Genomic DNA, 22977 nt, shown 5'->3' with positions numbered 1-22977 from the left:
CGTTTTGGTATCTAGTTCGAAGCAATACTTATCGGATGTCGAGAGTCTCAGACCCCACAAAGGTCCCGCAGACCCCACAGAAGGTTACGCGGGGCCCCATCCTCGGATATACACCGGAAATAAGGATATGAACCATGCAAGGGTTGGAAGAAGGGGGCAATTGGAGTCGTCCCACAAGCGGGACTTAAGATGATCAACAAGCGGTGTCTATGCCTCTTTTACAGTACTAGAAATGTCGATCAGTCGTGATACAAAACAACCATTTTCGATTTAGAAGTACTGGCTCAAGTTCACGATAACTCTGTCGCCCAAATCCAATGATGTCTGATCAGTTCGAGGAGACAGCTGTCGTGATATGCGGGTGTGGTCCGACTGGAGCCATGCTGGCCACCTACTTGGGGCAGATGTCAACTCCACACATCGTGCTCGAGAAAGAACCCGATATCACAACTGACCCCCGAGGTATTGCATTAGATGAGGAGGGTATCAGGATACTTCAGGGTGTTGGAATTTACGACCAGATCTATTCAGATATCGGGACATGTGAGCATGCCCTCTGATTTATGTCCGCGATCGAACTGACATCTTGGCAGGTATGGAGAAGTTCAAGTTCATTGGCGGAACGGAGAAAAGACTTGACAAAACTGCTTTCTTGGAAATGGATTATGGAACAGTCAGTATAACCGACAGGCCTCAGCAGCTTTTTACACTGCGTTAACATATGACAGACCGAAGGTGGAACTGGGCACGTCGGATTCCTCTGCCACAAGCAACCTGTGTTGGAGAAACACTTGAGATCAGCCATGGTGTCATCTAGGTTCTGCCAGTTCAAGCCAAATTCGACCGTCTGCGACGTCCGAGAGGACGGTGGATTTGTTTATTGTCAGTATCGAGATGCGAAGGGCGACGAACATACCATTAAATCTCGATTTCTTGTTGGTGCCGATGGAAAGACCGGGTTTACAAGAAAGAACTTTTTGGAACCACTCGGAATAAGGATGGAGCAAGCACACCAGTCAGTTGTTCTCTCTGCAGAAGTCCTTGGTCGAAAATATTTCTGATGATGCTGATGTTCAACATAGGTCTTTCTACGATGAAACCTGGGTAGCATTGAATTGGGAAATCAGCTTACCAAACGAAAAATCGCATCCTGATTTTCCTTTATGGAAACTAGGATACACCCCGGAGCAGGTATACGATGCGTTCTTCCCACAGAGCTTCAGCTTCATCTGCGACCCAGACCGGCCTGCTGTTTGTGGACGGTTTGGGCTTCCTTCGGACCGACTCTGGCGATTTGAATTCGTGGTACAGGCCGGTGAGGACGGGGAGCAAATGTCTGAGCCTGATAACATTCGCCGGGTAGTCTTCCCTTACATCACCCATCAAGGGAGTAGATATGGGTAAGATGCACGTGTGTCCTGAAGCAGTGACTCAAGCCTTCTGACTCAAATAGCCTGACCTCTTCCGTGCAATATCCAGAAGACTGCATTCGAGTCCTTCGCTCACGACCCTTCCGCTTCTCTGCCAGAAGTTGTAATAAGTGGTCGCACGGCCGAGTGGCTCTCTGTGGTGACGCAGCACACGTCTTTCCTCCATGTATGTGCATTCCGGGGCTGAGTCACTTTAAGACTAACAACAATATAGTTGGCGGCCAGGGTATAGCCTCAGGCTTCCGCGACGCTGTATCATTGGCCTGGCGCCTCGCCTTCCTCTGTCGACGGGAATCCTCAAACACAGGGAACCACGAGGACGTACTAGCTGGATGGTACAACGAGCGCAAGCAACAGCTAGAAAGCTCACTCGCCACGACGATCAAGAATGGCGAATTTGTGACAGAGCGCAACCATATCAAAATCTTTTTGCGTGACTGGTATCTGTATCTTATGCACTTCATTCCGAGCTGGCGGCGGGACCTCAGGCTTGGGCGTCGGAAAGATGGAATGGCTCGGTATGAATTTTCACCTGGACTGCCGTTTGATCCCTCTCATCTGGGAGGAATCTGCCTCCCGCAGGTATACTGCAAGAATGCGAACGACTTAGGTGAGATTTGCTTTTCGGATGATGTGATCTTCGGACGCGGCAAAGTAGGTTTGTTTCAAACACTCGTCTATCTTCCGACAATGAGTGGGCTCGAAGAGGCTTGGAAGTCAGTATCAAATATCGAGGAAGTCTCACAAGGGGAAATTCGCTTAGATGAGGTGACCTTCATTGTTGAGGAAACTGACGGGGTGATGGCAACCACGAATGAGACTGCCTCGATATACTATCTGGCGTCGGGAGATGAGTTCGCGCAATCGAAATTATGTCGAGGAAGACCAGAGCCTCGATATTACGACTCTCTGGATCTGCGGCGGATCTTGAACGGCAATCGATTTGTGCTTGTTCGCCCTGACCGATTCATTTATGGGACTTGTGACAGCCGCCAAGAGCTGGAGAGTATCGTCACGGCAGCAGTGAGATATCTACGATGATTAACCTTGGGGGTCAAATGGGTTGTTTCCCACCTTTGATGTTACTTCAAGGTTTCGATACAGTGGATGGTTTCAAAGCTTGCTTCCAAGATTCACTCCAGGGCTTATTTGTACATATTAGGTGACGCGTGCCAGTTTTTCAAGTTGTCCAACCGTTGCAAGGCTCTTCGCATCCTTCTTTTTTGTCAATTAGAGGCAGCATGGGTATCATAATTGCACTTCCCAGCGGAGGAAAGATAGTCACTTTTGAATTTTGTTGGGCACCTACCTGCCCTGGTGGTAGTACATCCAAGATTAGCACCCGGATGTGACGTCAGTGTGGGGCCAACCCATGACTGTAGCCAATCAAACCACATATATTGTGGCACCCTTCCGAATCAGCCACTCAGATCAAGTATCAAAACAGAATTTTCACGAGCCAAAAAAAAGATAATCTCAAAGACCATGTTGGTGTTTTAGGAAGAGCCGAACGCGGGGGTCGAACCCGCAGCCTTAAGATTAAGAGTCTTACGCTCTACCGATTGAGCTAGCCCGGCCGGGCTGTTGCAAGATGAGCCAAGTTTGGCTACATAACCAACTGGCAAACGCACGTGCAACATTGGACCTTAGGAGTACCTCTCAGCTGCTAGTTTAGCTCTATATATCGATTCTAGCTGGATCTGATATCTTTGGCGATCCCCCGGGATATTTGAAGGTCAGTTGGGCGATGATGTTGACCAATTGGAAAGGCTTTTTACGAAAACCATGATCGATGATATATTCAGTGTGTCTCCACAGTTGACGATGACTTGAACGAGAATACGGACATAGAGGTACCGATTTTCTCAAAAGAAAGAAACCAAACCCCGACGCCATAATAATATAATACAAGGAAGCTTGGAAACGCTGGCATCCATGGATGAACAGAAACAGGCTAAATGACAAGATGGCAGCTCTCAACATGATTGTCTCCGCCGAGGAGAGGCAGGCTTGCAAGTAGACAGCCGTAATGAATGAGCATCGCATGCCTCCGACAAGAACATCACGGAGAAGCAGTGCGGTGGTTATGAGGAAAATTGAATTCGCTCCAATTTCACTGTGTCGGAGACGAATCTGTTTGGTAGCTCGAGTGACTCGGCTGGCTGGAGAAGCTCAGGTTGTTTGGATGAGCGCGACCAGCGCTGGCCGACGGTAAGTTGGGTTGGTTGTGATCGCATCCAGCATGTTGAAATATCATATTCTTCAGGTCCCAGACCTCCTTCTGGAGGCTGTGAACTTGCGACAGCAGCAGTTCCCTCTTCTCGGTTTCATCGTGTAGTCTATGGTCGATCTCCTCGTGCTCTTTCTTCTTCTTCTGGCGGTATTTATTTGCCGCGGTGCGATTTCGTTCGAGGTGCTGGGCCCGATTCGGGCTGGGTGATGTGCGTTCCCGTTTCTTTGATACGTGATTCATTATCGTGTGGTTTGTCATGTCGTGACGCTGCGTAGTTTTGGATCCCGGTCCAATCTCGATCTAAGCCCCCAAGTGATTCCTAGCTGGTTTTGTTTCTGGTTGATGAATCTACTTCCAAGGCTGTGATGACACAGACATGACGCTCAGGGCACATTCATTGGTCTGGTTCGCAATAGAATGTGGTTTGATTGGTTTGTTTCCATAATGCAGGCAAGAGTGAAGAAAGCTATGACGTCGGAATCAGGGTTGATCACAAAGTCAAGCAGCGTGGAGTTCCTGGAATCCAAGTGACACCATGTGACCGGGGGAGACAGAAGGGTTCCAAGCTTGTGGAAATGCTAAAAACGATGATCTGCTTTGCCGTCATAGTGGGTACAGGTAATTCTTCCCATTGGTTGGAAGTGACAGGCGAAACCTGGAATATGCGGGATGAAGTGGAGAAACATCAAATACTCAGATCGAACTGGCATATGTGTTTCTACAATATGTGATCCGGATTTCAACAGTCATTGACACCTGCTTGAACCCAGTGTTGAATTTGCCTTTTGGTTCATTTATCGTTTGCTCGATGATGTCATACTTACTGGCCGGTCGTCTATAAAAGACTTCTTTACACCACCCCCTTTCTTTTCCTCATCAACCATCTATCTCTTCAGATAACTATCACATTTCCACAACCAAATCCCAAATACATTATCTACCATCACAATGGAGACCGTCAAGGTATGCAACATCTCAAGCCCAGGCATCCTTTCCAGTGACTAACTTGTCTTGTCACTCAGAACGCCGCCAACTACGTCTCTGAGTCCGTCCAGGGCGGTGGAGCCACTGCCTCCAAGGAAGCCAACAAGGGTGTCGCCAAGGACAACGATGCCAGCCTCACTAGCCGCGCTTCCGCCGCCAAGGATGCTGTCATCGACAAGAAGGACGAGAAGTCCCACGATGTCAAGGCCGATGCCAACAAGGGTAAGCTGCACCACGTCTCTGTGCTTTCTGAATCTTGCATGGAATGATACTAACTATAATGCAGAGGCCGCTAAGCACTAAGTGTGCGGAGGAGGACTCACATGGCGATAACACTTCGATGATTCAATGCCAAGATACCACTTGATGATACACATAATACAAGTCACCTCTACTTGAAGATCAAGGACTCACGTAAATATCAATGTAAACTTCCATGTAGCTTAGATATAATTCTCTGTCATCCAGCTGTAGGAAGGTCGAGTTACTAAAACCAATACGATGAAGGGATTATGAGCAGTGGGATTCACAATCGAGTTTTTCCGTTTCAAAATATAAATGTAGTTTCCATCTCTAAGAACATTAATTATCGCATTCTAAGACATGGGTATATAAGGCCAAAAACTTTTTTATTGCGCCATCTGCGCAAATCTGCTGTTTGCGCGAATCCAGGCGCCCTTCTTGATAAACACAAAAGGAATGATGGCCATCCCTATCGAGAAAAAGCCTAGCAAGGAGCTTGCCCAGTTGATACCAAGAGTACCATACATGGAATTTGTAGCCATGGGCAAAAACACGGCGAAGATAGATCGCGAGGTGCTAGCAGCGGCAGCAGCCGAAGCCGAAAATTGTTTGTAGGCGTCGGTGAGATAATTGATAAGCGCGATGAAAATCAAAAGATAGCCGAAACCGAAGAAAACACCTGACATCATGGGCATGACTGGGTGGATGGACAGCTTGGAAGACCAGCCCAGCCAAAAGAGAGCTATCGGAATGGTCGGAGCTCCGATGCAGGCGAGGGGGAGGCGGCGGTACTCTTCTGATTGGGCCCAGGCCAATCCGGCTTTCAGAGCTTTGCTGTGATGCGAGCTGTAGAGGAAGAAGGCGAGGAATGCAAGGACGGAGCCGGGGAGGACTAGAAAACTGTCAGAAGCTGGGTCTTTGAAAGGGTGGATGTGGGGCTCACTTGGAAGGAAACCTAGTCCAGAAATACCGGCGGATAGACCGTATAGATCTGTGGAGGTTAGTATATTTTTAATGATGCACTGGCTGTGAAACTCACTTTGGAAGACAATGGGATAAGCCTGGAAGTAGAGGTACAAGATGGCGTAGACAAGGGCAAGGTACATCGAGCAGCAAAACACGATCGGCTCGTGGATAAACATCAGGAATGGGCGACTGAGGACGACGCTCATTTGAGCGAAGAAAGAGCCTTCTGGCGGAGTTTGAGCCAGATCTTTGGGCTCCGTGGCGCCCTTTTCGCCATGCGACTTGCCATGCTTCGCGCGCAATACTGGCACGTACGTTTCAGGCATCGTGACGAGAAGCGGGAATCCGGGAGCAGCGATGAGAAGGCCAGCCCAGAAAGACCACCTCCAAGTAATGGTCGAGATGAAGCCGGAGATGATGGGACCCAAGAGAGGTGGGAATGTAGTAGCAAACATGAACCAGGACATCGCGAGTCCACGCTGATGGGGGTCCTCGTAGATATCAGAAAAGAGACCACCCAAGACGGCATTTGGTGCAGAGCCTCCTAGTCCACAGAAAAATCGGAAGATGAGAAGTGCTGGGAAATTGGGTGCGAGTGCACATGCCATGGTGAAGATGAGGTATATGGAGTAAGTGATTGAAAGGACTGATTTCCTTCCGAAGTGCTCACTCAAAGGGCCAAACAGAATGGGGCCTGTAATTCGAATGAGTAATTATTCGACCTGGTGATGGCAAGTAATGCGTACCTATGGCGAAACCAGCCATGTATAAAGAGGTCGGAAGCACCATTTGAATGCTTTCGCCTGGGATATTAAAATATTCGGAAATTTCATCATGGGCGCCAGATGCGATTGAAGATCCCAACGAACTGTTGAAAACAAAATAAACACCAGCTACAACGACATGAAGCTTCCGGGCCTGTTCGTGATATTAAAAGTTGATCTCTATATTAGTTCGAGACATGATCATACCAGAGAAAAATTAAACGGATGTGAAAACTGCCGATTGGGGTCAATCTCCCGAGCCTGACATAACTCTTTTTTGTGTATTAAGTCGGTCGCCATTTTATTCAATGGACAGCATTCGCAGACTTCCAAGACCAGCTTGTGTCGGTTTAACGTTAAAGATCAAGAAAGACCAATGTGAAAATTTGAAGAACTCGCTCGGCATTTAACCCGAAATTGGTGGGGACATCATAAATCTCAATTATGGAGTACTATGGGGCACCACCAAAACTTGTATACGAGCATAGAATTGTATTACTTCACTGTTCGGGCACAATTGATGTAGTTCATGTGTTTCTCAATTTTAGTGCCTAAGCTAAGAGAAATGCCGAAGCCGAATGGCGCCATCGCACTCCGTAACCTTAACGAGTTTGGATCGGGAAACATTGTCGGGAGCCAGTCGGGAACCCGATCACCTTTCAGGGCGGACCGGAGAGAAGTCCGAAGTGGCTAAATCTTCACCCCGGTCTTCCTCCCGAGTTGTGCTAATAACCACTTGGCACTTCTCTGATTCCTGGGGATTATTTAGGAACCTTGAAATGTAAGAAAAACACTATTACTATCGGTTTGAAAGAATTGATCAGAGAAGGAAACAAAAACAAAAACATACAACAGTGAGGATTCGCTGGTGGTCACCCACCCAACTACTAACTCACCGGCGTGTGGCTTAAGTACGGCTGAGCGGACGGGAAGCCCTGTTCTCCACACCCTGTGGTCGTATGTGCTTGTTTCCTAGTGAACTCAATACTCATAGAAACTAATTTTGCCAGTTCCACTATTCCTATAGCAACTGGTTAGAGCCGAATGGCAAAGATAGGGCGAAGCCTGAAAATCAAGATAACCTTGGAACCAAATATTCACTGTAAAACATTATAAAACAAGAGCACACCTCTACTAGAAACACCAGACAAACATGAATCAACTCTCACAGCCGGAAAAATCAGAAACATCAGAAAAATCACAACAGAATGATATATACTCCGTGCGTATATGTAGCTTTCTTTGCGCATCACCATCACCCATGAACCCAATACATGGACTTCCTAGGGCCCACCTCGCTTTCCTTTGATTAAGTGAATTGCTATCCATTATCCACCCCTTTGAGAGGAAGTAAGCGAGTGGCACGTACCGACCTCGGGACCGGGAGTTGAGTCTCGATCACCGACCAGTGAACCAGATCAAGGAGATACTGGACTCGGTATCTCTGGTGGAATGGCAAGCGATGAGTCTGGGATAATAAGGTTTCCGAACATCTCCCACATGTCATTACCGATATGCTTCCTTTGGGTATTATCAGGCATTGACACGACGAACAACATATGATGTATCCATACACCACTCAGCCGGGCAGGGGCAAATCCTGTCGGCATGGGAGACACGGCAGCTGCAACTTCAACCCAGTTAGGAAGCAAGGGCTGGTTGCCCATGAAGATATTGGCTTCCACGACCTTCAACTCAATCCTTTTCTGGCCGTTGGCAGTTTGTGCAAGCGTTGAGCCAGCGCCGGGTAAAGGCGCGCCAGACATCAGCTCAAGATCAAAGACATCATTTTCAAAAAGAGCCATCGTTGTAGCACCAGTGTCCTCGAGGAATTCCAAATGAAGTGTTTCCATATCTGTATTTGTTGCTTTGGTCGTTGGGTTGCGAATTGAAATTGTGATCTTATTAGAGCATCCCGCTCATGTCAGTACTTGGACCTCTGAGGCATTTTCAATGGGGACATACATGATGCTGTGCCCAGCCTGGAATGAACGCGTTCAGGGAGAAGAAATAATTCAACTGGATTGGTTTGGGACCTTGGAACTAAACATTGGGGTCAGTACTGTGCATCCATCCATGCATCCTGATGGCCTTGTTTGAGGTATAGTGATATGGCATTATACCGATACTCTTATGGTATCCATGGCTTTGGGAACTTTTATTTCATTAGGAACGCCAACGTACTCCTTCTACCCAGAATCCCTTCGCCCCATGCTTTGCGTGAAGAGCATAAAACTCCTCCATATTGAGCTTTTTCGGACCGGAAACCAGTTTACCATGAGACCAAAAAGTCACCAAACCAGCAGTAAAGCTTAGTCTCTTGGAACGGTAAGCTTCCATGATAGCTTTGACGTTGGAAATGTTTTCCTCTTTGTCTTCTTCTTCGAGGAGCTCGTGTAACTTTTTCAATTCATCGAGTCGTTGAACAACTTCCCAACTGAGGCCTTTAGGCTCGGAGTTGATCATGTCTCTATATGAAGACAGAAGAGCCGTTAGCATTGGATCATGACACAAAGCATGGCATGTATGTATGGAATTGAATGGCTTCTCACATCTTGCGCTGCCTGATGGCTGTATACCGTTCCAATCTGGTTTTGAAAGAGTCAGGCAGAATTCCTTCGGCAATGCGTTCATTGCATCTCTCAATTTGCCCATCAACATCACTTTCAAAAGTTAGTGTTGGCCGAATGAGAAGGCTCATAAAAACCGAGATTTTCATCTTACGTTTCTTCCAGATCTGGCTCATTGACGCTCCAACCGTCAGGCACATCTTCTTTATTGGTAATGGCTACCGCACGCCTTCCCCATATCTTTCTTTCTCCTTTGGTTTGCTGAGGCGGCGTAGGAGGTTTGAAATTAGGTCCACGTTTCAGGAGCGCCCTTGCAAAAGCAACGTGGGGCAAGGGGGCGCTTTTGCCCTTTCCCTTTCCCTGGTGGAAAAAAAAGGAATTTAGCACTGTGAGCTCCCAGGCTGAGATGCTTCTTGTAGCCCTATGAGAGAAGGGTCGTGGTACCTACCTTCGACGAAGCACTGGAACCGGCTGTTGCAGCTCTTCTAACACGCTTTGTTACAGGTAGACCAGGCAAAAGCTCTGCTTCCTCTCGTGATCTTTGTAGGCGAGTGAGGGGCATTATGTTCAAGACAAAGTATCTGGGTTCAATATGCGAAGCAAAATATGCAAAGAGTATGAAGCATGATACAAAAAGTCTAGCAATAGAGGGAAATCCCCCGTTCTATAGATGTCAGATTCAGGGCATCTTTCTTTGTTTGCTGCTAGAAGTTGATCTAGAATAAGAGTGCATTGAAAGAGTTATTTCGAGCCAGGTCTGCCGATGGACCAAGAGAGCCAAAGGAATCCTTGAGGTCAAAGAGTGAGGAACAAAGAGTACTACGAAACGACAGGGGCAGTGATCGGGTCTTGATAGCCAGCGCTGACTCTAGGGTTTGGCTTTGATCTAATTTTAACTTGATGATATCCTCCTTTGTGCTTGGTCTTTGGTGGGAAGATAGCACAAAGACCCGAATTACTATGCTGTAATCTAACTTGCTTTGTCAACAAAATATCATGATCTTGTAAATTTAAGTAAGGAATTAGAAAATTTGCAATGTCTTCGAAGTGGACTTTCCAATGGTCTTTCCAGTGGTTCTTTTTCGTAGTTTTATTGAACATGTCGTTTAAACTACCAGGTCCAGTATTTTGGATGGGTTTGACTCCCGAGGCACCAAACTCCCTAACATCCGACCTCCCTACCTCTCTCTCTTTCTTCCTCGCCTTTGGTATCCTAATTTAGTTGAAAGATCCAACTCTATCTCTTCTTTCTTTGTTTAGGCGTGACACTCATCGAAAAATGGCTGAACAGGCTAATACGGATACCGGCTCCCTGATGTCTGGGCTTCCCCATCCCACGTTGTGCGCCATTACACCGACCTCAGCGACCTAGAGGCAGAGGCCAGAAACCTATTGCATTCGCTGCAGGCAAATGGGGATGGCAACCAACACATCGTCTTATTGAATGTTTCGGCGAGGGTGAGAGACAACCTCGACAACGACCACAAAACTTGTTTGGGGGCAATACAATACCGATTCCAATGGGAGGGAGCCACAGGTCTCATCAAAGTCGTTCCATTAGAGCGCCATGATATTGCCACATATATACTGGTCAAAAACATCGACCATTTACACCATGACATGGGCCTCCCTATCCCAGACTCGATTTGGGCCAGGACCACCACATACAGTTCAGGCTCGGGAATTGGCAAACAAGCCGACGATAGTTTCGTCCCAAGATCCCGCCTCCCCCACGGCTCGACTCCAGGAGGATGGCCAGCAGTGGTCGTGGAGAAGAGACGGGTGTCGCCGAGTCTTTGCCGAAACTGCGCGAAGATGCGGTCGGCTGGTTCCTCATGTCGGAGGGAAGAGCACGAAACGTGCTGCTCATCTCAACCCGACTAACAAATATTGTCATCGAAAAATGGCAACTGGCTCCTATTGGTGCGCCCGTGCCACTGACGCGGCTGTACACCGACAGCCTTCGCGACCAAAAACCAAACTACCCTCCACTGGCTTTACAGCCAAGATCTATGCAGCAGGCATACTCAGCACAAGAGATCTATATTGCGCAGAACCAGGTGGAAGGGGGCCCGTTGATCCTCCCGTTCTCTGCAGTCCATGATCGACAAGCGGTCGGAGCGGAGCGAGACCTTGCTCTTCCAGATCAACACCTTGCTGCGTTCTCCTTCCTCTTATGTTGATTGATTGTCAGTGGGAGTTGGGCGAGATATTATTATGCCAGAGCCGCATGTTGCTTTTTTTGTCTTTATTTTTATGTTGACTCATTGTCAGTGGGAGTTGAGGGTGATATCATTATACCAGAGCCGGATTTTGCTTTGTTTGCTTTTGTGTTTCTTTTAGCTAAAGTGATGTCTATTCTTCATTCAGTTAGGCTTTAAATAGACGATTACTTATTCGCCTAACTGCCTGCCATCTATGTGCCAAAGCCTATCGATTTCTGGTATCGTAGCCCTGGGTAGTGTATTGACTCTTGCCACTACTAAAGTCATGGAGGGCTTAATTAAGGTTGAACAAGTGGATTTCGGGAATTGGAAGGGCAAGGGAAAAAAAGGCACACTACGACTGGGTGAACAGCATTCACGATGTGACCGATGTATTGGAAGTGCCTTTTCCCTTCTTTGTCAAGTCGGACTTGGTCAGGCTGCACAATGTCGATGGGGTTTTGCGGGCCTGCGGAAACGTGTTTCTCCAAATCCTTAGTTCTTTATTCACGGCTTAGCCAAGACTTCCTTCACTCGACAACTACGGAGTACCCGATGATTAGTTGGAAGGACAGGAACAAAGACGGCAAAAAAGACAGGAAAAAAGACAGAGTATTAGTAACCTTGGAATATCGTCGAGTAAATATTGATCAATTCTGATGATTATAGAAGGAATAGCGATAAGTGCCGCGCAGAATGAGCCAATAAATAACTGCTCCTTTTTATAGGCAACTATTGATGTCTTCTTGGTCACGCATGAGCGCGGCACCCAGGCTTGTCGTGCTTATCTCGTAACAATGACATGTTGATCCCAGCAATCCCCCAGTGGGATTTTTCTTCGATCCCCACTCTCGCATCTATTTCTTTTTCAACTACGAGCACAAGCCACAGCCGGTAATCTACTGTAAGGACAAAAGCGGGGTTTAATACCAATATAAAAATCCCTCAGAACATGAAGTCACGCCTGATCAACCGGTGACAACCTCGCGAAGGAGGGAATGTTCCTGCTGTTCCTGGAGTTCCTGGAGTTCCTGCCGGAGACACCCAGGCCAGGTGCCTAAGCACGCCCGGTATGTTCTCTTTTGCACTGATCATGCTCGCTCTGACAACGCGCCAGTGATGTCTTCTACCTCACAGACGTCAGAGCTTTTTACTTCTTCTGCCTCTACCTGAGCGGGCACCTCACCTCAACCCTCAATCAACGCGGGAGATATGGTCACCCTTACGAGTCCGTCTTTGACCGAACTCTTGCAATCCATCGAAGATATCAAGGATACTCATGTCAGCCCACCGCGCCCTCAGAACCCAAAGATGTCGTACCTTCTCGTCGAGGAGTTAGACTGGGAGACGTTTGATCGGCTTTGGCATGATTCCAACTTGCTCAAAGCAGTGACTGCCACTCTTTGGAGGGCAAACCGCACTGTAATATTCCGAATCATGCCAAACAGACAGCACGAGGGGTTGCGCAGCAGGTTCGACGAGATTCTTCTGAGAGTCTTACTGACAATGCATCTCGAGCCAATGACACACGGCTTCCGTTGTTTCCGCTCTGCTCGAGTCTATGGCGACCAGACCACCAAGGAGCCCGACTGTTCATTTTATCCGCCTGCATCGTTAGGACCTGGAATCACTCCGAGTCCCTCCCTGGTATTGGAGGTAGGTGTTTCAGAGTCATACAGCAGACTTTTACAAGACGCGCAGTGGTGGCACGCCAATGCTCCTACTCGACCAGGTCTTGTGGTTCTCATCCACACAACGACAACCCCATGTTTCCGGGTGGATATAGAAATTTGGACCCACATGTGTAATCAGTACGGCTCCAGACAATCAGCTCCATCTCATCTCCAGATATCTCAACATCTCTATGTCCAAGGGAACACTGTATATGGTGGCTCTACGTTTGGACTTCGAGCTTCTAATGAGGCGGCCTCCAAACCCTCTCACTGAGCGAGATGTCGTGATGACTGACCAGCAAGTCTTATATATTGCTACGCAGATGGAATAAAAGCCCACCATATCCTTCTTTGTTTTAAAGAAAGAAGATCCCGCTGAACCAATCCACCCCATCTCGGCTCGGGGGAGGAGGGAGAGAAAGGGGATGAATCCCTCATTGGAGAGGCTTTTCGCCTCGCAGAAGACAAAGGCAGTGCTGCCCTCTGGAAATGTGTTGGGGCCATTGTGGCCATTGTGTTCACGATCGGCTTGCGCGATGTCCTGAGGGAAGTTGCCCTCAGTGAGTACCGCCTGTAAGTGATTCGCTCTATGGTTCGTTATGGGTCTTATACTGACCTGTTGTAAAGCTGGCGCAGTGTTTGGAAGGGTCAGAGTTTGGCTCTTCGCGTGCCCGCGCGTGAAGCGGATGCACCACAAAAGGGCAACCCAGCCACCTTCGGCACATTCGGCATATTCGGCACCATCGGTGGATCCTCTAAAGCCGGCGGCGTATTGATGGCTCTCAGCACAGCCTATGTGAAGTATTGTCAGAAGGGTATCAACGACAATAGCAGGACAGAAATGAGACAGATGTATTTCAAGTTTATCCTGTGACTTCGATAGTCATTTTCCCATTTTCCCAGTCTTTTTCTCTATCTTTTTTCGTGTCTTTTTTCCTCTTTTATTCTTAGGTCACGTTCTAGTGGTGTAAAACATGGCATGGAATACGAAATCCTCAAATATCCCAGGCAAGCTTGGAAATTCCGACCCTTGGCCGCTATACATCCCCGTGTGTAGTAATTTTTCACGTAAACTGCTTCCCTACTTATCTTCAGGGCTCTACTTTACATGATGAATGATTTCGTTGGAAGGCTGTAATGAAATTCCTTTGGCTAAATTATTTCAAGCTCAGAAACTTGAAAGATATTGGAACACTTCGGTTGCCCCAGGAGGGTAAAGTGAATCTGCCTGATATTGAGAAACTAAATTTCAGTCCCTTCCTCACAGTGCACCAGCAATTCACATATCCATCTCAGCTCGGCGGCGTACGAGATCGCGGTATGCATCTTGTAGACGCTGAACCATGCGGCGAAGCTCTCGAATATCATGGCCCTGCACATCACGGTCTTCATGCGCATCCAAAAGGCCAAGGATGCGTCTATTGACCACCTCGATGCGGTCTCCCATGTGTTCAAAATCAAGAATCCAGGCGCGGCGGTCTGAGGATGCTTCATCGTCTTGTCGAGTTTGAGTCTGACGCCGTTGTGGTTGGGGTATTTCAGCAGTATCGGGATGCGGGGCGACATAGTGCTCGCACCGTGAACCCCGACGCAGTTGGTGGCAGTTGTTGCATGCCAATCCCCTACCAGGTTGGCCCTGTACCACAACACATCTCGCCCATGGGCCCTTTAGCATCTTGCAATGGATGCACTCTTCTTCAAGTGGCATTTCAGCACCCACGACAGTCATCAGGCCGCTCTCAACGTTTGCCGGCTTTGATTGCAAAAAATAAAATAACGCTGAAGCTGTCATCGCGCGACTGTCTCGTAGAAACGGCTCACGTAGGCTTGGCAAGAGTCTAAGATCTCGTACCAGTGCTGATCTGGGGCGATTGGGTCTTCCGGCGGAACCGAAGCTGTCACTATCCATCAAGGTCTGTACCCATGGACCCGGGGGAATTATGTTTCGACCGGTACGGGGAGGCTCGAGTATCATATCTTCTCCGATTCTGGTAGTTCCCGAGTCTGGAACGACACTGCCACAAGTATAGGTTAGCGCTGTAAGCACTTGTACCAGGTAATCAGCGTGTCCTACATGATAGATGGCTCATGGCCTTCAGCCGGTCCGGTAAGATCAGCTTCGGACATGATCTCGATGATGCGTAGGGTCAGAGACTCAAAAGAGGAGGGTGTCTGGCTTGCCGGCTTGTGAAAGACCCGGCAGGGGGTTGAGATCGGTAGAAGACACGGCGGAGACTTGAGCTTTGAAAGTGTAGGACACAGAGATAGAAATGCGCCGATGGAGAGAGAGAGGAGGGAAAAAGGAAGAAAGAAGAAGAGGAAGCAGGGAAATATTTACGTGGCAGCTGTCCAAGGTTGGGTACCTTCCTATTTGGGGTGCTTTCACTCATCTACAGATGTCCCTGTGAGTTGTAACCTTTCCCCCTGAATATCGCGATGCACTTTCCATGGATTTTCCATTCTTTTTCCATTCTTTTTCCATGGCATGGGTGTCCTCAACTGGTCATATCCCATGGAAAATGGGTGGAAAATGCATGGAGAATGTTAAGAACCGTTGATGAAGAACTGGAAATTTTCCAGGAGCACCCATGACTGAAATTCTTTTGGTATCATTTTGATATATTGGTGCCCATTCCAAAGTGCCAAACCTTTCTAACTAACCCTTTACCACCACTTGCATCTTCCTCCCCGCGGCCTTCATTCGCCATCAATGTGTCCACCTTGCTCGGGATAGTTCTTCGAGTCCTTCGCAGCTTTAGCTTTAGCTTTAAGCGCCAGAACACATTCGGCCAACTTGATCTTCTTCTCGTACTGAGGTCCCTTCAGACGCTTTTGGGGGCTCCCTCTTCGAGCCTTCGCCAGCTTGTGTTTTAGCACCGGCAACCAGCTGGTGAAAAAATCAATCATTTCCTGGTCGTCTTCTTTTTCGATACCAGCCTCTTGGTCTGCCCCGGCATCTTGTGAAGGCTTTTCCAGTGCCCGTCCGATGGTGGAAAGGCTGCAGCGGTCGCTGTGGTTATTCCAGTGACAGTTCGTGCATGCTAGAACCTCATTCTCAGGTGTCCGGATAAGGACACAGCCACTGAACCTTCCGCAGCCCCGGGCGCAGTGACTGCATTTGACATCTGCAAAATCGCCGATGGTTTGAGACAGAAGAGCCTCGACATTAGCCTTCTTCTTACCAACGGATGTGGCAAAGTCTCTGCCGTTCTGATTGCCGTGGCAGTGTCCCCCCTGCCTACCCTCTACCAGTACTGGCTCCCGTTTTTGGCGTTGTGAAGAAAGGAAGAATAGCAGTTACTTCGGGTCGCCAACCAGTTTCTTCGAGCAGGGCAAGAGGCAGGCTTTGGCGATCCTCGCCCAATCTCCTGGGGGCAGATCTGGAATGGAGCCATTGCCCGGGGCAAAAATTGGACTTGGGAGATCGTCCCACGGCAGTCCTGATGTATTTGGTGATGCTGGTTCTGTGGATTCCGTAATCTCGTCCACGAAATCTGCCTAGTTAGACATTTTGACATAAAGAAATCAAGAGGGGGTAGCATACCTTGGGCTTGTTCAGACGAAGCATCTTGTCCAGTTAGAGGCTTCGGGTCTGGCCCTTCTCCGGAGATTTCGGGATTACCTGCATGTTTGTGAGCAATTCTCAAAGCACAACGGGGAAACCTTCGGTAAAGAATTACATACCCTACATCGTACGATTCGGTCGAGAGTGGTATATCGGTGGTTGTGGAGAGCCGCCGATGATGGGTTGGCATATAACCAGATCAGATAGGGCTTGGATGATTGCTGCGCTCCGGAGGGAAGTGAGAAAGGAAGTCACTCTCAAGAGTTATGTATATCGAGAAGGAGTGAAATGTGGAGTCTCGATCTCCTTTGGAGGGAAGTGAGGAAACGAGCCAATCGTAATGAGTTCGCGTATGTCCAGAGGGAATGCAGCTTAGAAGAGCAAGAAAACGAGCCACGCGTGAAGGGAATGGGTATCTGATGGAGATTAAGCCTAAAGATCGACCATGATCTAGAGAGTGTTGGGCTTAGAGGCCACTTGTGGAGACTTGGTCTTTATTAGTGGAAATGATAATCAATGAGGTGATATATCGTTTGCTTCTTCTCTTTACAAATCCCTACCTACTCATAAAAGGCAAGTGAGAAAGCAATCCACGCTATAAAATCCCACCCCCCACTCTCTCCCCTTCTTTCATCCTCTCCTTCTCCTTCCTCATCTTTCTATCTCTCTATCGCACTCACGGTCTGCTACAGATGCTTCTTTTGTCTTGATATTTTCGCAACCAACCCAATCTCCCCTTTTCCAGTCAACTGGCTGTATCTGATCCCTCAACAAGGGTCATCTTCATCAAACTGGTATGTACATGTTGTCGAAGTATTCTTTTCATAGACTTCTCGTCGTGTTCCTCAACCACAGCCCCCAGAATCCCGATATCTGACGCACGGAGTCTGAAGCAAACCGAGCCACCTCCCGAATTCTCTCTACTTTCATGAGCTACAGATACCAATGTTTACCAGGCTCGTCATTTTTTGTCTCTGCGAACCGATCCTCCGTCCTGCGGCGTAAAGGTGGATCACCGGTGCTCAACCCACATTATAAAAGCCACATAGACAACTTGATCACCGCCCCACGCGAGAGAGTCCCGTCCCTGGCCCCAAAAGGCATTCTTGTCTTGTCTTATTACAATAAGGAGCGCAGGGTGTTGAGCGATCTGCTTCGCAAGTTGGGTCATTCTTAAGTCTCCGTTCGGAGCGTCGACTCTTCTCAAGGCTCCGAAAGCCCGGTTGCCATTCTCTGAACTACTCGGCCCGGTGGGCAGTACGATCCTGGATTCCTCACAGACCGCTAGCGGATCTGTGTGGCTTTGAGTCGTGCACAAAGCTACCTTGTCATCATAGGATTCGAGGAGATGGCGGCAGCTCAATACGGAGGTGGCCCGCACGGTGGCGGGGGCCAAGGCCAGATGGTGTGGAACCAGCTGGTCAAGCAACACAAGCAAACCGGTACGTTTTGCCGAGTGGCGGGAAGCTCGAGGCTTGTTGAAGCGGAGCTTGGGATTTATGAAGGTCGAGGGGGGTATGAACGGGCGCTCCGCTCGTGAGATCTTGGCAACGGCTCTGGCCATGCAGTGAAACGCGCTCATGGACCAAAGATCCGGATTGCAAGTCACAACTGTGGTTTGGCCTCGTGGAAGTGGAGTGCGTTATTTCTTAGACTCTGTGCTTACTATTTGTAGTACGAGCTTAACGGAGCTAAGTTACCAAATTCTTCCCTGCGTATGTCCAATGTCGACCCGTATGAGATTTCTGTGTAAGTACATCAGATCGAGGCCCAATTAGAGATTTTGGGATACATGTTAGCAGGATTAGGTATTCCCTTTGGGTTCGCAAATCCTCAGATACAAGACACGCTAGTCCACATCGGGACATTTACGGGGAGATCTAGATCCATGTCATCCCGCATTATCTCGTGAACTGGAGTCCGTGCCCGCATCCGGCGCACAAATTTAGAGTTGCCGGGAGCTTAATTACGAGCTTCTTTCCATGTTTTTTCATACTACATTTTTTACAATAGAACTAGATCCCGTGCGTAAGCCTCATCTAGAACACGAGGTTATGTGGTCATGGGCCCCAATGCCAAGAGCTTTACCATTTTTGCAAGAAGAGAGATGAAGGGAAAACGGTCCTATCTCCATCATAGATGGGATCTCGAGCTAATCCATTGACTTTGTATCGCCGTCATTTGCAATGGCAACACAAGACGCACCCCGTCGATCCTTCTGTCTTGATCATGGGCCGAAGGTCTAGATCTCCATCACCTCTATCTTCAGGGAGAGAAATGAAGATAATGTTAACTTCTTTCCATCATAGATGACGCCTAGACCTAAGTCGCTGTATGCTAGAGGAGACTGGTGGCCAAGAAAACACCAGTCGTAGTTTATTCATTCCCATATCCAAAAGTGCATAAATACATCCGTTTTCCCTCTGCCACTGGATTTTGAAATTTACCATCCACCCACATCTAAGAATCCACTATTCAATCAACAGTCATCTTTCAAACGAAATCAGATATCAAGGACACCATGAAGGCAACACTCTTCCTCCTCGGCGTTCTAGCGGCAGCAGCCTCCGTTGCGGAAGCCATCTCAATCAAGAGTGGGCCTCTCACGAGGACAAACCGCAACTGTGACGGCAGTGCTGATGGACCGGTATTGTCCGAGAGCTTTGGGACTGCCACGATCACTCGAGCTGCAAACCTGATCGTCTCGGTTCCAATTCTCTTCAAGGGAACTCCCAACAGCGCTTACAATGTCCGCGTTATTCAGCTTCCACAGTCGGGATCCTGTGGACCCTGCACCTCTGGGGGGCGGAACATTGACAACAAACGCCCAGGGCGTTGGCAACACAAATGTTGTCCAGGCCGTGAAGCCAGGTGCTACCGCCGCGTGGATCGCCATCAATAAAAAGACCAACTGCAACGACTTCTATACTCTCCAGCCGTTGCCGATTACTTAAGGGTCATTTTGTCGAACTCTGAGGTATGATGTTGTTGAAGAGCTTGGTGATGGTCGATTCACTCGCTGTGTGAGATACCTGTTGGGACCTTGGAACGCGATTTGATTTTGAAAGGTAATCTCGAAAGGATAACCTCAGGTAAATGTGCTTGAACTTCACCATCTTGGTCTATTCAAGTACGAAGAAAATTTGGACATATAATCTACTCTAAGTATTTTACAGACGGCATAAAACTGAAGTACTGATCATACGTGTCAACACGGGCAGATTTATCTTGGTCTTGTATCAAAAAACAATTGAAATCCCAATAACACGCTGTTTTCGTTTTTTGTGGCTCAGTAGGGGCAAAATCGTCTCGTCATATATGGTAGAATCTATGAATATGGTAATGTAAAAAAAAAAAAAAAAGTTTTAAAACATAAAGCAGTGAGGATATGCTGGTGGTCACTCACCCAGCCTTTGAACTACTACTAGGTATCAACTTTGCCAACACGCTATCCACCCTCCTCTACAAGCAGCATAACCTTCGAATAACGCTGTGATCGGATGCCTATATCTAGAAACCCGGAATGAGAATCATCACCAGAAGCGAGACTCACGCGCGTGCTGTCGCCGCAATCCGTTGCAAGCACGTCGTCTTTTCCCATCTTCCAACGGTCACAACAATCTCTACGTAACGTGGAGTTTTGTGTAATAGAATTCCGTCAATGCGGGCTTATGAACGAGAGATCTGGGTGTACAGGTGCCTTAGTGTTGGCGCAGGTGTTTGCCTAGGTTGTCAGGCTGCCCGCAGGTGATAGATGTGGATAGAGAGAATTTTCATCTCGCCCTTCTTCTTCCCTCCTTGTCCCACAATGCACTACTTTACCGCACACGTCTGCTCTCTCTTCTCTCTGTCTGTCACTTAGGGACCTCAGTGTAAAATAACACCTAAAAAGACATCTAAAAAGACACTTCGAAAGACACTCAACAGCATAGTTAAAGAGGAGACCCAAGGATGCTGTTCGAGAGGGGTTTGCCTCACCTTCCTTCCTCATTCGGAAATGGAGCCTCTCCCTCTCTTCTTTGCTATAAGCTCGCTTATCTCCCTTCCTCTCTCTCTCTCTCATCATAATCATCATCATCGCACAGCTCGACATGCTCTTGCTACCACGGCTCTACGCAATACGATTACTGTCTTCAGACATCCATCTCCAAGAGATGTAAACGAAAGCTTTCCGTGCCAACATTTTCTCTTCTTCTCCACCTTTCTGGTATTCTTCCAAATAAAGTTATCTCTCCTCTCTATTTTGCTGTCTGTTCGAAATTCTCTGTGTTGGCCGTGTGTCTGCCTTCTTGGCCTCTCCTCTGTGGTGACCGCTTACCCACCTTCTTATTCTCCGCCTCGACTCTGTGTGTGAGCTTCTCTACTACACCCCGATGCAAGTTCGGTCACTGCTTCTTCTCAAGGCTGGGTCTCGACTCGATTCCTCGACATAAATTCAGAAGCGGAAATCTCCAAGGGAGGGCAGCTCTGCTTCAAAAGATCGTCGGCGGCATCGTCGGCTTTGTTGCCCTCCTCCTAGTATTTTTTGTTCTCTACCAACAGTATGTTACATTGATTTTACATACACGATGCTATTTTCTATACTAACGATCGATCCCTAGGTGAAGAGATCGAGTCCGACGGGATGCCAAGCCGCTTGAGGCCACAACCTACAAACTCCGCAAAAAGCTCGAAAGGGAGCAACGGAAGTGGCTTTGGTGCCATGGAATATGGCCCTGGGACAAGAAATCCAAACGTGAGTTAAGTTGTGAATAGTACTGGATGATGGTTCGATTCTAACAAGACTTGATCTATAGCAGCAGACTTTCCGATCATCACGTTCATGGATTGGCGGGACGGAAGTCCCTGCCATAATACCAAATCCCAACTCGCACAAAGAACTTATACGTTAGGCACAGACGCCATAAACACAAATGTACAGATTATGATTCCGGGGGATCAAATGCGATTCCCTCAACCGGTGATCACAAAAGGCCAGGCAGGCCTTTGACCGGAGCGGTTTTTTGAAAAAGGAATGATCTGGCCAGGGTGTTGTGTCTGTTTGCGTGTCTGTTCTTCTGTGTCTGTGTCTGTTCTCGCGTGTTTATTCTCGCATGTTTACTCTCGCGCGTGTTCTTATAAATAACCTTGCATCATTACAGTCCTTTTATTATATATTATATGGCCCTTGGGAGGACACTTCTCTCCTTCGACCTAAAAAGAGACCACGTCCCTTTTCAAATATCGTGGTCCCATGTATGCCAACCGACTTTGGAAAAGTGTGGGTTGAAGATTGGGACTTGTCCAACCTTGGAAAACGTAACTTTGTTCCGCCGCCGCCGTTAACCACATACAACCTTGGAAGTAGGGCGGTGACAGGCGCTTCTAGGATACAACCAACAGAAGAACAAGATATCCTTGGATTTACATGAGTCAAAGTTTTCAAGTGCCAGTCTCCACGGTTCCATGTTTTGAGCGGCGGGTGGTCACCGACTAAACATGATATCATTGACCACCCTCCTCACACTCTTTGTTCCCGCCTATCAATCCCTTCCTCAAGTTCAGCCACCCATATCCAAACACAACCATGGGTTTTTTTTCAAGCGTTCACGTATACTTCAGCAATACCCTTATAGCTCTGGGTCCTTGTCAAATGATCGCACTTGTATCGAAACTGTCCGTGTCGTCGATGTGATTATTGCCGAGTACGCAATGCGCGAGCATGTACAACGCATGGAAACAATAAATCTCTGGACTGCGGCATCTCAAAAGGCGGCAGCTATTGACAATGATACGTCTCAGTTCCGAAAAAATAGTGAATTGCTGGATCATGCAAAACGACAATATCCGGAAAAGGAGCGAGCCATCTACCGAGCGGTGTCTCTGCTTCGCCAATCCGATAGACATCTCTATGACAAGGTGAGGCGTGATCCCACCTGGTTCATGAATGAAGGCTTGATTCAAGACTGCTCGGACCAAGGCGGATGTTGTAGCCGGCAATGTGGATGCTGCGCGAAAAGGCATCTTTATGGTGCTGAGAAGGGTGCAGGCCACTGCACTCCAGAGTGCTGGTGCTGTATCAGCGATCGCGGATTTGTCTTTTCGGAAGAAACGAAGAAGGAAATCAGAGATGATATGATGCTCAGGCTTGGAGTAGACGGAAGTTACCGTTCTGCTTCGCCGTATCTTCTGAACATGGCGACATGGAATTTCCTTCCTCCCAAGGCTAAGAAAGCCCGCTGAGTGGCTCCGGATGATCATATTGATGGATGTCCTTTGTGGCAATGTTTTGCTTTCTTCGCTTGATAAACTGAAGCCATTCGCTTTCGGGAGCACAGTATTCATGGACTGGATAATCGTTCATCT

General features: G+C 48.0%; 11 protein-coding genes across 11 annotated transcripts; 6 read left to right on the top strand and 5 right to left on the bottom strand.

Annotated features, from left to right (window-relative positions):
- Window positions 1-317: 317 nt before the first annotated feature.
- Window positions 318-2471, top strand: N7506_007241 (putative monooxygenase; the record flags this gene model as incomplete). The annotated part of the gene is made up of 6 exons (XM_056956534.1): window positions 318-543; window positions 594-673; window positions 729-1015; window positions 1083-1400; window positions 1454-1596; window positions 1645-2471. The coding sequence occupies 6 exons, from the start codon at window positions 318-320 to the stop codon at window positions 2469-2471; spliced, it is 1881 nt and encodes a 626-aa protein (XP_056810868.1).
- A 1072-nt stretch (window positions 2472-3543) lies between these two features.
- Window positions 3544-3903, bottom strand: N7506_007240 (bZIP transcription factor; the record flags this gene model as incomplete). The annotated part of the gene is made up of 1 exon (XM_056956533.1): window positions 3544-3903. The coding sequence occupies one exon, from the start codon at window positions 3901-3903 to the stop codon at window positions 3544-3546; it is 360 nt and encodes a 119-aa protein (XP_056810867.1).
- A 708-nt stretch (window positions 3904-4611) lies between these two features.
- Window positions 4612-4950, top strand: N7506_007239 (uncharacterized protein; the record flags this gene model as incomplete). Its single annotated transcript, XM_056956532.1, has 3 exons — window positions 4612-4626; window positions 4686-4869; window positions 4934-4950. 3 exons carry the CDS (start codon window positions 4612-4614, stop codon window positions 4948-4950), a joined length of 216 nt encoding a protein of 71 aa, XP_056810866.1.
- Window positions 4951-5276: 326 nt separating this feature from the next.
- Window positions 5277-6645, bottom strand: N7506_007238 (uncharacterized protein; the record flags this gene model as incomplete). The annotated part of the gene is made up of 4 exons (XM_056956531.1): window positions 5277-5782; window positions 5834-5881; window positions 5930-6550; window positions 6603-6645. 4 exons carry the CDS (start codon window positions 6643-6645, stop codon window positions 5277-5279), a joined length of 1218 nt encoding a protein of 405 aa, XP_056810865.1.
- A 1393-nt stretch (window positions 6646-8038) lies between these two features.
- N7506_007237 (uncharacterized protein) lies at window positions 8039-9752 on the bottom strand (the record flags this gene model as incomplete). Its single annotated transcript, XM_056956530.1, has 6 exons — window positions 8039-8521; window positions 8586-8663; window positions 8805-9090; window positions 9173-9283; window positions 9345-9550; window positions 9639-9752. 6 exons carry the CDS (start codon window positions 9750-9752, stop codon window positions 8039-8041), a joined length of 1278 nt encoding a protein of 425 aa, XP_056810864.1.
- A 1189-nt stretch (window positions 9753-10941) lies between these two features.
- N7506_007236 (uncharacterized protein) lies at window positions 10942-11373 on the top strand (the record flags this gene model as incomplete). Its single annotated transcript, XM_056956529.1, has 1 exon — window positions 10942-11373. One exon carries the CDS (start codon window positions 10942-10944, stop codon window positions 11371-11373), a length of 432 nt encoding a protein of 143 aa, XP_056810863.1.
- A 1233-nt stretch (window positions 11374-12606) lies between these two features.
- Window positions 12607-13941, top strand: N7506_007235 (uncharacterized protein; the record flags this gene model as incomplete). Its single annotated transcript, XM_056956528.1, has 3 exons — window positions 12607-13050; window positions 13477-13640; window positions 13695-13941. 3 exons carry the CDS (start codon window positions 12607-12609, stop codon window positions 13939-13941), a joined length of 855 nt encoding a protein of 284 aa, XP_056810862.1.
- A 405-nt stretch (window positions 13942-14346) lies between these two features.
- N7506_007234 (DUF3716 domain-containing protein) lies at window positions 14347-15194 on the bottom strand (the record flags this gene model as incomplete). Its single annotated transcript, XM_056956527.1, has 2 exons — window positions 14347-15082; window positions 15142-15194. The coding sequence occupies 2 exons, from the start codon at window positions 15192-15194 to the stop codon at window positions 14347-14349; spliced, it is 789 nt and encodes a 262-aa protein (XP_056810861.1).
- Window positions 15195-15764: 570 nt separating this feature from the next.
- On the bottom strand, window positions 15765-16635 carry N7506_007233 (DUF3716 domain-containing protein; the record flags this gene model as incomplete). The annotated part of the gene is made up of 2 exons (XM_056956526.1): window positions 15765-16325; window positions 16612-16635. 2 exons carry the CDS (start codon window positions 16633-16635, stop codon window positions 15765-15767), a joined length of 585 nt encoding a protein of 194 aa, XP_056810860.1.
- A 2518-nt stretch (window positions 16636-19153) lies between these two features.
- Window positions 19154-19586, top strand: N7506_007232 (uncharacterized protein; the record flags this gene model as incomplete). Its single annotated transcript, XM_056956525.1, has 2 exons — window positions 19154-19387; window positions 19464-19586. The coding sequence occupies 2 exons, from the start codon at window positions 19154-19156 to the stop codon at window positions 19584-19586; spliced, it is 357 nt and encodes a 118-aa protein (XP_056810859.1).
- Window positions 19587-22323: 2737 nt separating this feature from the next.
- N7506_007231 (uncharacterized protein) lies at window positions 22324-22854 on the top strand (the record flags this gene model as incomplete). Its single annotated transcript, XM_056956524.1, has 1 exon — window positions 22324-22854. The coding sequence occupies one exon, from the start codon at window positions 22324-22326 to the stop codon at window positions 22852-22854; it is 531 nt and encodes a 176-aa protein (XP_056810858.1).
- Between the last annotated feature and the right edge of the window lie 123 nt (window positions 22855-22977).

Source organism: Penicillium brevicompactum (assembly GCF_028827555.1).
Source record: "Penicillium brevicompactum strain IBT 35665 chromosome Unknown utg000005l_segment0_segment0, whole genome shotgun sequence".
NCBI classification, from domain to species: domain Eukaryota; kingdom Fungi; phylum Ascomycota; class Eurotiomycetes; order Eurotiales; family Aspergillaceae; genus Penicillium; species Penicillium brevicompactum.
This window is presented reverse-complemented; position numbering and strand designations above follow the sequence as displayed.